At 44.1% G+C, this 11,718-nt stretch overlaps 1 protein-coding gene across 3 annotated transcripts in view; it reads right to left on the bottom strand.

Annotated features, from left to right (window-relative positions):
- Ano6 (anoctamin 6) overlaps positions 1-11,718 on the bottom strand; it is a 186,218-nt gene that overhangs the window by 61,492 nt on the left and 113,008 nt on the right. For all 3 annotated transcript variants that reach the window (XM_021183694.2, XM_021183693.1, XM_029469721.1), the window contains 3 exons: positions 2,681-2,746; positions 1,394-1,678; positions 1,073-1,186 (listed from right to left, as the gene is read on the bottom strand). In XM_021183694.2, the coding sequence (XP_021039353.1) occupies positions 1,073-1,186; positions 1,394-1,678; positions 2,681-2,746 (465 nt within the window). The remainder of the gene's footprint in view (positions 1-1,072; positions 1,187-1,393; positions 1,679-2,680; positions 2,747-11,718) is intronic.

Raw genomic sequence — 11,718 nt, 5'->3', positions numbered from 1 at the left:
CCCCCCCCGTTTTATCCATGTGAGTCAAGAACTTGTTTGATGTTCTGGTTTTGTTTGGATACATTGTGCACTTCAAGATTGTCTTCAACCCCCCAAAGTACATAACACAAAGTAGCAATGGTCAAACAAAGTGTTTAGTTTTCTTTGGTTGCAGAGATTTAGACAGATTGGTAATAAGTGCAACAAAGTAACAATGGGATTGACGTGGTATTTAGCATAATTCAATGACAGGACACAGTAAACACTTTTGGCTATATAATGACCTCACATATAGGTGGCCCTGAAGGGCTGGAGTGATCGTATTTAAAAGATTCAGTCCATAAGAGATAGGTTGGCAGCCTTATAAATACTCCTGAATCTGATGGGCCTCTATACCCTTTGAACAGTCCTTCCTTAGTGCCAATAACATGGTGCTTTGTCACTGTTGACATGAACCCCGATAAGCCCTATTTTAAAAGCCACAATATACCCTGTAAATAGTATTTCAAGGGGGGAAAAGTCTCTTTACAGAAAATGCGAAATGAGAATTTCTAACATGTTTTCTTTACAAACAAACAAATAGCCCTGCTTTTTTTTTTCTGGAAATGACAGACATCTGTCAGTACTTATGAAACTAGCTATCATTTATATGGCCGGGACTAATAGTTTACATAAATCTAATTGACTCTTGAAACAACTCCATGAGGTAGCAACAGTTACAACACATTCCTCACTGAGAAGGACATGAGGGAGCAGGGAGAATAGATGTGTCACAAGGGCATGGAGCTGGGGACAGAGAGTGGAGCTTTACTTTCCAACACAGAGTGAGTGCTGCCCTCTATGATATGTTGTTGCCACATTGCTCACGGCAGGGAACCGTCCCTTCTCCCTAGTCCTTAAAACCCAGCACCGGCTCTACCCCTGGGCTCCATCAGAGAAGGCTCTCTGCATCTTTCTTGCCCTGGATCAGCTTGTGATCTTTCATGACATCATCTCTGTCTTACTGAGGAAGAGACAGAACGTCAAGAATTCGACTCCTTCCCTGTCTCACCAGAGTACTCACAGATATCTTAGGTTTTACCATTTGACTTACGTCGTGCAGAGGGAATGCTGCTTTGTAGATTCCAGAGCTGACCAGTCTGTTAATCCCAAATTTGTTAACGTTGTTCATTACTTGGTATTTGACCCGAGAGAGGATGAAATAAACCTAAAAAAGATGACAAAACAGACTACGTGTCTTTTTACGATAGAACCAGCTCATGTGACCATTGTTTATTACTATAGCAGAAAACCATCAGTACTGAAATCATACCAATACTGCTAATAATAGTTTCCATTTCTAAAAACAAAACCACAACTATGCAATAGGTTTCAAGTCACAGCAAAACAGAAACCCCATTCGGTTTGGACGTACAATGCGGCTTCTGGTGGCAGGGTTGAAGAAGGAATCTCTATCGAGGATGTAGAAATCATTCATCCGGCTCTTCTCAAAAGGGGCAGTGAAGAACTCCTGCTCTGGCTTGATGACACTCTCGTTCACCCGGAGGACCTTGGTGAACCAGTTGAGGTTGCCAAAGGGCGAGCGTGTTTTCAGGTCATTTGGCTTTAGCGGGAGTTTGATGTGCATGATCTCAGCATAGGTGCACAGCACTTCCCAGGGCGCGTGCACTTTTACGAACACAAGCTTGTCATCAGAAACCTATGAAGGGACAACAGAACCCAAATGACGATTTTTACAAGTTGAAGGCAGCTTCCTGCCCCCTGTTCCAGCAGGTTTTAAAATAAAAATCCATGTAAACAGGACATTAGAAAAAGTGAGGACATCAGCTCTACAAATGATTATATATGTGTATATAAACTTAAAGATAAATCTTTAGTTTGAGTTAAGAAACATAAGACCAGTAATTTTTAAATATTTATTTTTAAGTCTTATCTGTGAGTGCGTGTCAAGTATGAGCACTTGTGCAAGCACACTATGTGTGGGCACATGCATGCAGGTGGCCCATAGCAGCCAGGAGAGAGTGCCGGATTCCTTGGAGCTAGCATAGCGTTACAGGCAGATGTGCTGGGAACTGAACGTTGGTCCTTCACAGGAGCAGCAAATGCTCCCAAATGCCGAGCCATCCCCCAAGGTTCAACCTCGTAATATTTTAGGTGAGAAAAGCAAACTGTATATTTGTCAGCACACAGTCTCAGTTAGTGACTTGGCATAATGACACTAGAATATTCATGGCAGTGTTATATGAATGAAAAAAAGAATTCTAAGCCTGTAAATGGGCTGCTTAAATTATATCTATCCATTGTGCTCTATATGGCTATTGATGTCAAGGGATTATACTTGTTGCTATATATATGTATTTGTATTAAAGGAAAAAGCAAGTTATAAAACTGAAGTGATCCCTTTTTCAAAGAAAGAAGTGTATATGTGGTGTACCCGTTGGTGTCACATGTGGAAGTCAGAGGGTGACTCTCAGTGGCCAGCCCTCATCCCCAGCCATGCAATCCTGGGACTGAACTCGGGCCATCAGGATTTTGTGGAGGGTTCTTTGCACATGAAGCCATCTCACTGTCCTGTGGTACAGGCTCTGTTTGCCCCTTTCCCACTCTGGCTGCATTTCCCATGTCAAGCCCCCAATTCCAGGGGATGCATAAGATCTCAGGCACAGTGGTTAGCCACGGTTTCAAAGAAACTAACACTTACAGATCTTGTTGCTTCCAGCTGCAGCCCATGGCAGATGAGGTTAGATTCGTATGCTTGTCTTTTCCTCTGACAAAAGAAATGGAATACATGTTAGATAGACTGCCAGGCTTGGCAGAAAAGACTAATTTTTTTCCTTAAAATTTTTTTAAGAAACTATTTTCTCAAAAATCTATTGACCTTGAAGAGACATGTTTGCTCAAAATGGAACAAAAGTACCGAGCCCTCTAGTTTTACAGAGGTGTTAGCCTACAAGAGAATGCAAGGGTGTTTAATGGATTCCCTGGATTCTCTTAGAATCTCTCGTGGGACTTTGGACCTTTAGGCATCTATACAAATTGCTGTGACATCATCTCTGGCCCCTGAGAGTACAGAAAAGGAACTTTTTGAGTTTCATTCATTGATGTTAATTTTCTAGAGTTAAAAATTCCAGATTTAAAATTTTTATTTCTATATTATATATTCAAATGATTCAATATTAGATGCATGTAGGTTTATATACAGACACAGACACACAGGCACGCACACACACTCCATGTATGCCTTAACTAAGACAATACAACAATACATAAAACTTTAATAAGATTCAAAGGATTTGCAATGAAATGGTCATAGAGCCAAACATCTCTTAGAGATGTTTATAAAACAAGATGTTATATAAAACAAGGAACTATCTGGTGATATCGTCCCACTCCTACATTACAAGGCCAACTCCCAAGATGTACACGCATACATCTGAATGGAAATAAAACTTAATAAGTATTTAAGAAACTACTAGTCTTACGTTTCTTAATTCAAACCAAAGAATTATCTTTAAAGCAAAAAATGTAGAATCATCTGCAGATCTATGACTTTACTTTCGCTGGATACAATAAATGTCCCATTATATTCTATATGGCCAGGAATCTGCAGACAGAGCACCAGGACACAAGAAACCAGGTAGACGTGCGGACTTCTGCCCTGGGAGCCCTTCATGGTGTGCTGAGAGGAAGAAACTAAAATAAATCCTTTCTTGCTCACATTGCTTCTGGCCATGGCGTTGAGCAAAGCAGTAACAAGAAAAGAGAACACTTAGGAAGCAGCTGTGCTGTCAGAGCAACAGATGGGTGGACACACAAGGGGCTGAAGAACACAGCGCCTACTGGGCTGCAGCCCCGACTGCATGTGATCACCTCCACAGCCCACAGGAGGAAATGGAGGCACCTGCGCCCTGCCTTTTCATCTGCTCATACTTGAGGAGAGATTTCCACACAAGGGTAAGGTAAACACTACCTGATGCACATAGATCTGAATTCCCATTCTTGAGGCAGTCCTGTAAGGGGAGGGTTCTGTTGCTAAGGTCTTTTTCCCCAATTGGTTCTTGACTTGTCAATAAAGAAGATGAGGGAGCCAATTGTAAGACGAAAGGTACAAGTGGGACTGTCTGGTCCCGAGAGGAGAAGGAGATGCAGGAAAAGAGAAAGGGGCTTTTTTTGGTCATGCTTTGAGTAACACACCACAATCATGTTAGATCTTAGGGCAGCTAGCGCCTGCGGCGGGTGGTCAAAGATGTTTGGCAGGGGCAAACCACGAGGTTTAGCGTATAAGATTATAAAGATTATGGAGATTATACATTAGTGAGGGCATGTCTTTCTAGGTGGGCGATATCTGTGCACAACAATTGTGCCACAAAAGACAAGCTATAAAGTGACAAACTGAGTGTGTCTCTTTTATCTGTGAATTCAAGGATCTTGGGTGGGGCTGAATTCCCATTCTTGAGGCAGCCCTGAAACCCCTTCTGGAACAAGAGTCTTGGGAGTGGGCTGGAGTGTTCGATCCCAGAACTAGGGGCTGGGATCGAACACTCCAGCTAGGCTGGGAGGAACAAAAGAGAGGAGGGAGGAGCTGGTAACTCAATCACAGCTCCCGTGCTAAGGCAATAGTATGACTTTAAAACTACGCACAACACAGCTCTCTCAGTGATGACAGATGAGTATGGTGAATGAGGTTTTTGGAATTCTTTTGTTTTGTTTTGTTTGTTGTGTTTTGTTTTGTTTTGCTTGGCTTTGCCTTGTTTTTGTAACATCCCCATGCTGCTGGACAAAGGTCATAACAGTCCAGGGGTAGCAGTCAGCCACTTTACTCAGACAGCACCACTCCTGACTTGCCCCTGTGAGAAGGCCCTGAGGTGCTGTGCCCCCAAACACAGAAAAATCCCATTAATAAGTTGTGAACACCCAGTATGTGGCTAACCCTGTGTCCACACGGAATGTCCCTGGTGACATTCTACAGAAATGCCCAAACTGAATATGACTTTATTTGTGTCTGCGATCCCACAGTTCTAATAATAAGCAAATTCTACTTTGCACCCATGAGACATAACCTAGGAGAGAGAGCCACTGAAGCAAGTGCTAGCATATCCTAGAGAGGAGCGCCTGGCTAGCTGGAAGCCCTGGACTCAAAACCATGAGAAGGTTCAGGCGCTGCTTTCCGACCTGTGTCCCAGCCTGTGTTAGGACCCTCTGAGGGCAGCCTCACCATCTCTCCGAATAGTCTTTGGGCGTTTTTGATCTTTTCTACCCCTGGCCTGTCTTATCTCCAGCTCACCTGGGGAAGTAACTCCTATCTCCACAGCATTTCTTCATCGAGAGTCTAACGCTCACGTTTGTTCTCTTAGGGCAATGAGACCTTATTCCCGACCACTCCTTCACCAGTGAAGACAGACATTTGGATTATGTGGAGCTGGAATGAGAACGGCCCTCATAGGTGCATATATTTGAATGTTCGGTTCCCAATTCATAGAACTGTTCGGGAAGGCTTAAGAGGCGCGGCCTTGTTTGAAGGGGATCTGTCACTCTCAAGGGCATGGTTTGAGCACAGGCAAGTCAGTCAGTCAGTCTCCCTAACCCCTTGTGTGTGTGTGTGTGTGTGTATGTGTGTGTGTGTATATAAAAAGATGGAAATTCTTTTTTTTTAAGATTTATTTATTTTTATTATATGTGAGTACACGGTAGCTGTCTTCAGGCACTCCAGAAGAGGGCGTCAGATCTCCTTACAGATGGTTGTGAGCCACCATGTGGTTGTGGGATTTGAACTCAGGACCTCTGGAAGAGCAGTCAGTGCTCTTACCCGCTGAGCCATCTCTCCGGCCCGCTTTCAGAATTTCTTATCCATCCCCGGTTTGTGAAGAGTATTTGTTATGAACAACTTTAAGTTGTATGAAATACCATCCCTGCCTCATTATGATAATCATGTGTGGTTCTCTCCTTTATTGACATAGAGTGTTGCGGTTGAATTCTGTGTGCTAAACAAACAAAGGGATAAACCCCATTGTTCTTGGGACAGAATCTCTCTCTCTCTCTCTGTCTTTTTAAAAAAAATTTATTATTATATATAAGTACACTGTAGCTGACTTCAGAGGCACCAGAAGAGGGCATCAGATCTCATTACGGGTAGTTGTGAGCCACCATGTGGTGGCTGGGATTTGAACTCAGGACCTTTGGAAGAACAGTCGGGTGCTCTTACCCGCTGAGCCACCTCTCCAGCCCCCGGAAATTCTTAACTATACCAAGAAAATAACAGGCTGGAGTTGCTAAGATGTGTGGTGAGAATGAACCTTCCATGAAATCGTGACAGGGAGAGAAATTCGTGCTACTTTGCTGAAATCCATACTAATTCACGCCACAGATGTGAGAGCCACAGGACATGAGGGAGTTAGTGAGAAAGCATTATGTGGAGTCTGTCTGTCATCTGTGTGTCTGTGTCTGTGTGTGTGTGTGTGTGTCACCTGTGAGTGTGTGCACAGTTTGGTATTCGGTACTAAGACTTGGGACATCCCTTGGGGTGGTGGGCTTCCCTCACAGATGAGGGGAGAGCACTGCGCTCTGCATTTGTTAGTTTCTTATATAAATGCTTACTAAGGTTCTGTTATTATTTTTTTTCCAGGGAATTTACAAACTTCTCAAAGCACAAAGAATAGTTTTCCATGTGTGCAAATGGAAGATCTACAGAGAAACTGTCCTGACCTCAGACTTTCTCTCACATTAAGGCAGAAACACTTACATGTTTCCAGGCAATGCCGCAGGTGCCTGTTGGACATCCAACACGTCAGGTCATTGCAGAACCTGTATCCACTACAGTAGCCATGCGCACCTGTTCTTCCTCTCCCTAGTTCAGTGGCTCTCAACCTTCCCAGGGCTGTGACCCCTCAATACAGCTTCTCGTGCTGTGGGGACTCCCAACCATAAAATTATTTCATTGCTACTTCATAACTGTAATTTTGCTGTTTTGAATTGTGATGTAAATATCTGATATGCGACCTCTGTGAAAGGGTCATTCAATTCCCAAAGGGGTTGCAACCCATAGGTTGGAAAGCACGGCCCTAGTGACTGGTTCAGCAATACTCCAGACCCTGTGTCCTGAGGGGTTCTTTTGTTATTGCAGTTGTTGTGAACTTCTTTTTCCTCTTCCTCCTCCCTCTTCCTCCACCTTCCTTTTTTAACTCCTCTTCCACCTCTTCTTCTTCTTCCAAGTTGACACAAGTTACAATCCTATGAGAGAGGGGCCCTCAACTGAGAATATTCTCCCAGTAGATTGCTTGTAAGGCAAATCTGTAGGGCATTTCCTTGGTTGATAATTGATGTGGAAGGGCCCCACCCACTGTGGGTGGGGCCATACTTGGGCAGGCAGTCCTGGGTTCAATAAGATAGATAAGCCAGAATAAGCTATGAAGAACAAGCCAGTAAGCAGGCAGTATCCTCCGTGGCCTCTGCATCACTTCTTGCTTCTAGGTTTCTCAATTTCTGTTCCCACCACGAGCTCCCTCAGTTGCTGGGGTATGGAAGTGGAAACTTGAGTGTTCTTTGGAAAGTCAGTTGTATTGGATGGTATTTTGCTGGGGCAAACACCTGGTGTGCCCCAGCTTCTTGCCGCTTTCAAGGACGTAGACTGATTGGCAGAGTGATGTCAGCTGAGACAGATGCAAGTGCTGAGGGAAGCCCATGATGTTTGGAGGGAATGTAAAAAGGACTCAATGGACAGTGATGGAGGCTGAGCTTGGCTTGCTTATAGAGCTAGCTGTGCAATGCTTGTGGGGCTTGCATCTTTGCTGATCTTCACTTTGCTGAGAGTGGCACAGCCAAGAACTTTTCCTGGTGTTCCTGTTGTCCCTGGTCCCTCCTGCTGACTCCTGCCAAGACTGAGGCTTGGCTGTCTCTGCTAGGCAGTACCACAATCACTGCTGATTTGTGTTCGCTATCCCGACTCTACCTAACTGGACTGCTGGTGTATCTGTGAAGTGTTTGCGATCCGATCAAGCTGCTGCTGCTGACCTGTGAAATGAACTGCCAATTTCCAGACAACACAGACGGGAGCTGCTCCAAAGAACCCTTTCTAAACAGGTCCACTTCCCCCGTACCCTTTCTTTCCCATGACCTCTGGTGGGTGGTGGGCAACAAGGGAGGTTAAAGCATTTAAGGACCATCATTAAAAATAGGATTTGGAAAAAATTAAATTTAGTCATGGTGTTCATTGCAGCAACAGAATCCCTAACTATGACACCCTGAATTGGAAACCATGTGTTGCCACTTGAGGAAGAACTCACTGTGGAGAGATGAGATGGATGCCAACTCCAGAGACAGACTTAACAGGAAGCTGTTGGCTACCCTAGTGGTGTTGGGGATTTCAACTAATGTTTAACTAGTTCCTTTCCTGTCAGTGTGACAAAACTCTCCACAGAAATAACTTAAGGGAGGGAGGATAGTTAAACAGTGGAGGCATGCTGGTGCTTCTGGGGGTGGGAGTGTGGAGTAGTGGCCTGTTTATATGGCAGTGGATAGGAAGTGCAGACCAGAATCAAAGGTGAGCACAACCTGCAAGATCCTGTCCCTCATGACCCTCCCTCTGTCAGCCATGTCCTAACTTTCTGAGAGTTCCACAGCTTTCTAGAACAGCTCTACAAGCCAGGGAACATGAGCTGGTATGTGTGTGGGAGGTATTTCAGTTCAAAAATCTAACATGTGTGAAGACTCAGGCTCAAGTATCTAGGTCTTAAGGACAGCTGTGGAGTCAGCCAGAGGTGGGTCATCTCCCATAGTTTGAGTGTTTTAATACTTAAATGCGCGTAGAAAACAAATCAACAGTGATTGGCTCTGTTACAAATCCCCTCCTCCACTATAGTTAGGCCCAAAACAATGTTCAGCTGTTTCCTTTCTGGCCACCAGCCGTGAATTAGGGAACTTCCCCTCTTGCTTGGCACCTAACCAGCAGAACCCTATTCTCTGTGGGCTAGGTTCCTTCCTCATCGAGACAATGGTGGCCACTCACTGCACACCCACAGGTTTCTTCCTCCCCGCCCACTAACTGCTGCTACCATCTCTCTTCACGGCAGCTGAAATCCACCCATGTCTTGAGCTTCCTGGGAAATGCCTTCTGTTTTCTCACTGTCCTTACTGGTTGGCCACAAATCAATTCAAATGCTTTCCTTTCTATGACCATCGCATCTCCCATGGTCCTTTGGACTTTTATTACCACAACTGCCCCTAGAGATGTTGATGTTTTAATATCAGTATCATCAGTACTTAATATAGACCTGTAAAATAGTATGCACACCATAAATGTTTGATGAATGAATAAACTGAGCGCACTCTAGATGAATGGCTCCCTGCTATGCAGAGATCAACTGGCCTGTTGGAATGCTACAGTGTAACAACTGGCTTCCTTCATCCTTAGTCCCCAGTGAGCAAGTGGGTATTGCGAGATATGGTGGAGGAGGAGAGGTAGAGTTTTATCTTGGAGTAGCCCAATATCTGAGGGAACAGGGAAGTGGAGGCTCATAGACATGCCAGAGAGTTTAATAATAAGTCAGAAGAGATAAGGTTTCTGAGAGCTGGGCTGTTCTCTCATCAGATACAAACAAACAAACTGCACTGTCCACTGCACCAGTCACAGGCATTATATATTGAATGCGGCAAACCAGATGTGGTCCATTTTCCCACAGATGTTCTGAGTGGCGGCTACACCTCCTCACTAGTTTCACAGGCCCGCTCCTCTTAGATGCTACTCTACCACACGCACACCCCTTCAGCTCTCATAATTTGGATTTCTCTTTATCCCTGGGTTTGGGGCAAGATTCAAATCTTAGCTCTCCCACCTACCACGTCTGTGATGCTAGGTGATAATTTGAGATCAGGATCATCGCTCACTGTTTTCATCTCTAGAGTCAGTGGAGAAATCACTTCACTCTAGGGTTAAAGATTAATGTGACTAATGGGATTCAGTGCAACACATGACACCTGGTACCCAGTCACTGATATTCTTCAGGACGTCAAGAATATCACCTCTCCTCTCTAATGCAGTAACCATCCACTCTGCCTCTACACTGTACACCCAATGAGCCCATCCCTCCACTGAAGTACCTGCGCCATTCTACAGACATACTTCGAACAGATCTTAGCCTTCAGTGACCTGGTCCTCTGCCTTCCATGCTTTTGTGGCCATCCTGATCTTGATCTTTGGACTACATCTTTGATATCTAGTGAGTGTGTACTCTTTCCATCCTCTTGAGGAAATGATGTATCCGCACCTCTTCTGCCTACGGTCTGAGTGCCCCAAGGCCACGAGATAGTGTTGCCCATGGGCCCATCACAGATGCAGAACACATAAAAGCATCCTTCCATCTCATTTAAATGCCTTAATAATATTCTCTCAGAGGAGATGGGCTAATTTTATTTAGCCAACCTCAAAGCATTAGATATTTAGATTGTTTTTAATTTTCCCCTGTTATAAAAATCCTTATGAAATAGTCTTCATGCACCTTTTGTGACTTTCTCGGGGCCAAATCCCAGAAGGAGAACTGTTCGATCACGTGTGATTCAAAGTCCTTCACCACATACAGCCCTGCTGCCCTCCAGGAAGGTTGCACTAATTTATCTTGTTTTCATCCTTATTTGGTTCTTTACAAAGAGCTCACAAGATATTTACCTGCCTCGTCTTCACATAATTGGTGGAGCTTGGAGTTGTCTTTAAATGCCTCCCCACAAAGTATAATAAATACCTCAGCAGTTGACTCCAGGACAGGGCATTTACATTTGCTTGAATGCGCTAATAAACCTGGTGTCGCTTTAACAAGACAGATCCTATGCCAATTCTCAAAGAACCAGTGGCATATTTTAAAAATTGATCTAACCACTTTTACTCCTTGTGTCAGGCAACGGAAGTGAAGGCACGAGTGTGTACTCTATTTGTCAAACAGGCGAGGAGTGGGAAGGGGCGGCTCACTTCAAAGGCTTCTGAAGTCAGCGTGTGAAACCGTCATCTGCACTTCTCAGTAGAACGCACACTGCATCAGTAACCGTTCTTGACAACTGAAACACTAGTGCGGAATGTCTTCTACGTTAAGACCAAAGACAATTAATATTGCATATTGACTGGCACAGCCATTGCTCAGTAAATATTTGTTGAATAAATGATTATCTGAAGACAGGTTTAACAGAAATTCATCTCAGGGGCTTGCTGGGAAATCTTACATATGAAATCTAACCGTTCACTATGCTCTCCGATTTGTATTTGGCAGAAAAAAACATTAGACTTACAGTCTTTTTTTTTTTTTTAATCGAGTCATAAATTCCCTGTGAATTCCTACATCTCTATGGAAGCCAAATCCATCAGCAAGGCAACGAGATCCACCTTCCTTACATACGGAATTCCAGTAAAGACAAAGTGGCTATTCATTGTCATGATGTGTCACTCATGAGAACAAGCACACACGCGTCTCTCACCATCCGGGAGAGTAGGCTTACGGCAAAAAGTGAAGGGAGAGAGCAGCTCCCACCCACCCTCCAGAAACGCGATTTATTTATACCACCTTCGTGAGACTAATGAAGCTGTCAAGGAAATAAAGAATTCAGAGATTAAAGCCGCCAAGGACAGACTGACATAATTAAAGACGCCTTCTGTCCCTAAACACCGTGGATTACTGACTTCATGTCTCACTGGCTTAATGAAATGACTGCTCTACAGTACTTACCTGTGAACCACACTGCACAAATCCTGATTATAAACAG

This window comes from Mus caroli, chromosome 15 (assembly GCF_900094665.2).
Source record: "Mus caroli chromosome 15, CAROLI_EIJ_v1.1, whole genome shotgun sequence".
Classification (NCBI taxonomy): domain Eukaryota; kingdom Metazoa; phylum Chordata; class Mammalia; order Rodentia; family Muridae; genus Mus; species Mus caroli.
Note: the sequence above shows the minus strand (reverse complement) of the source record. Positions and strands in the feature narration are given on the sequence as shown.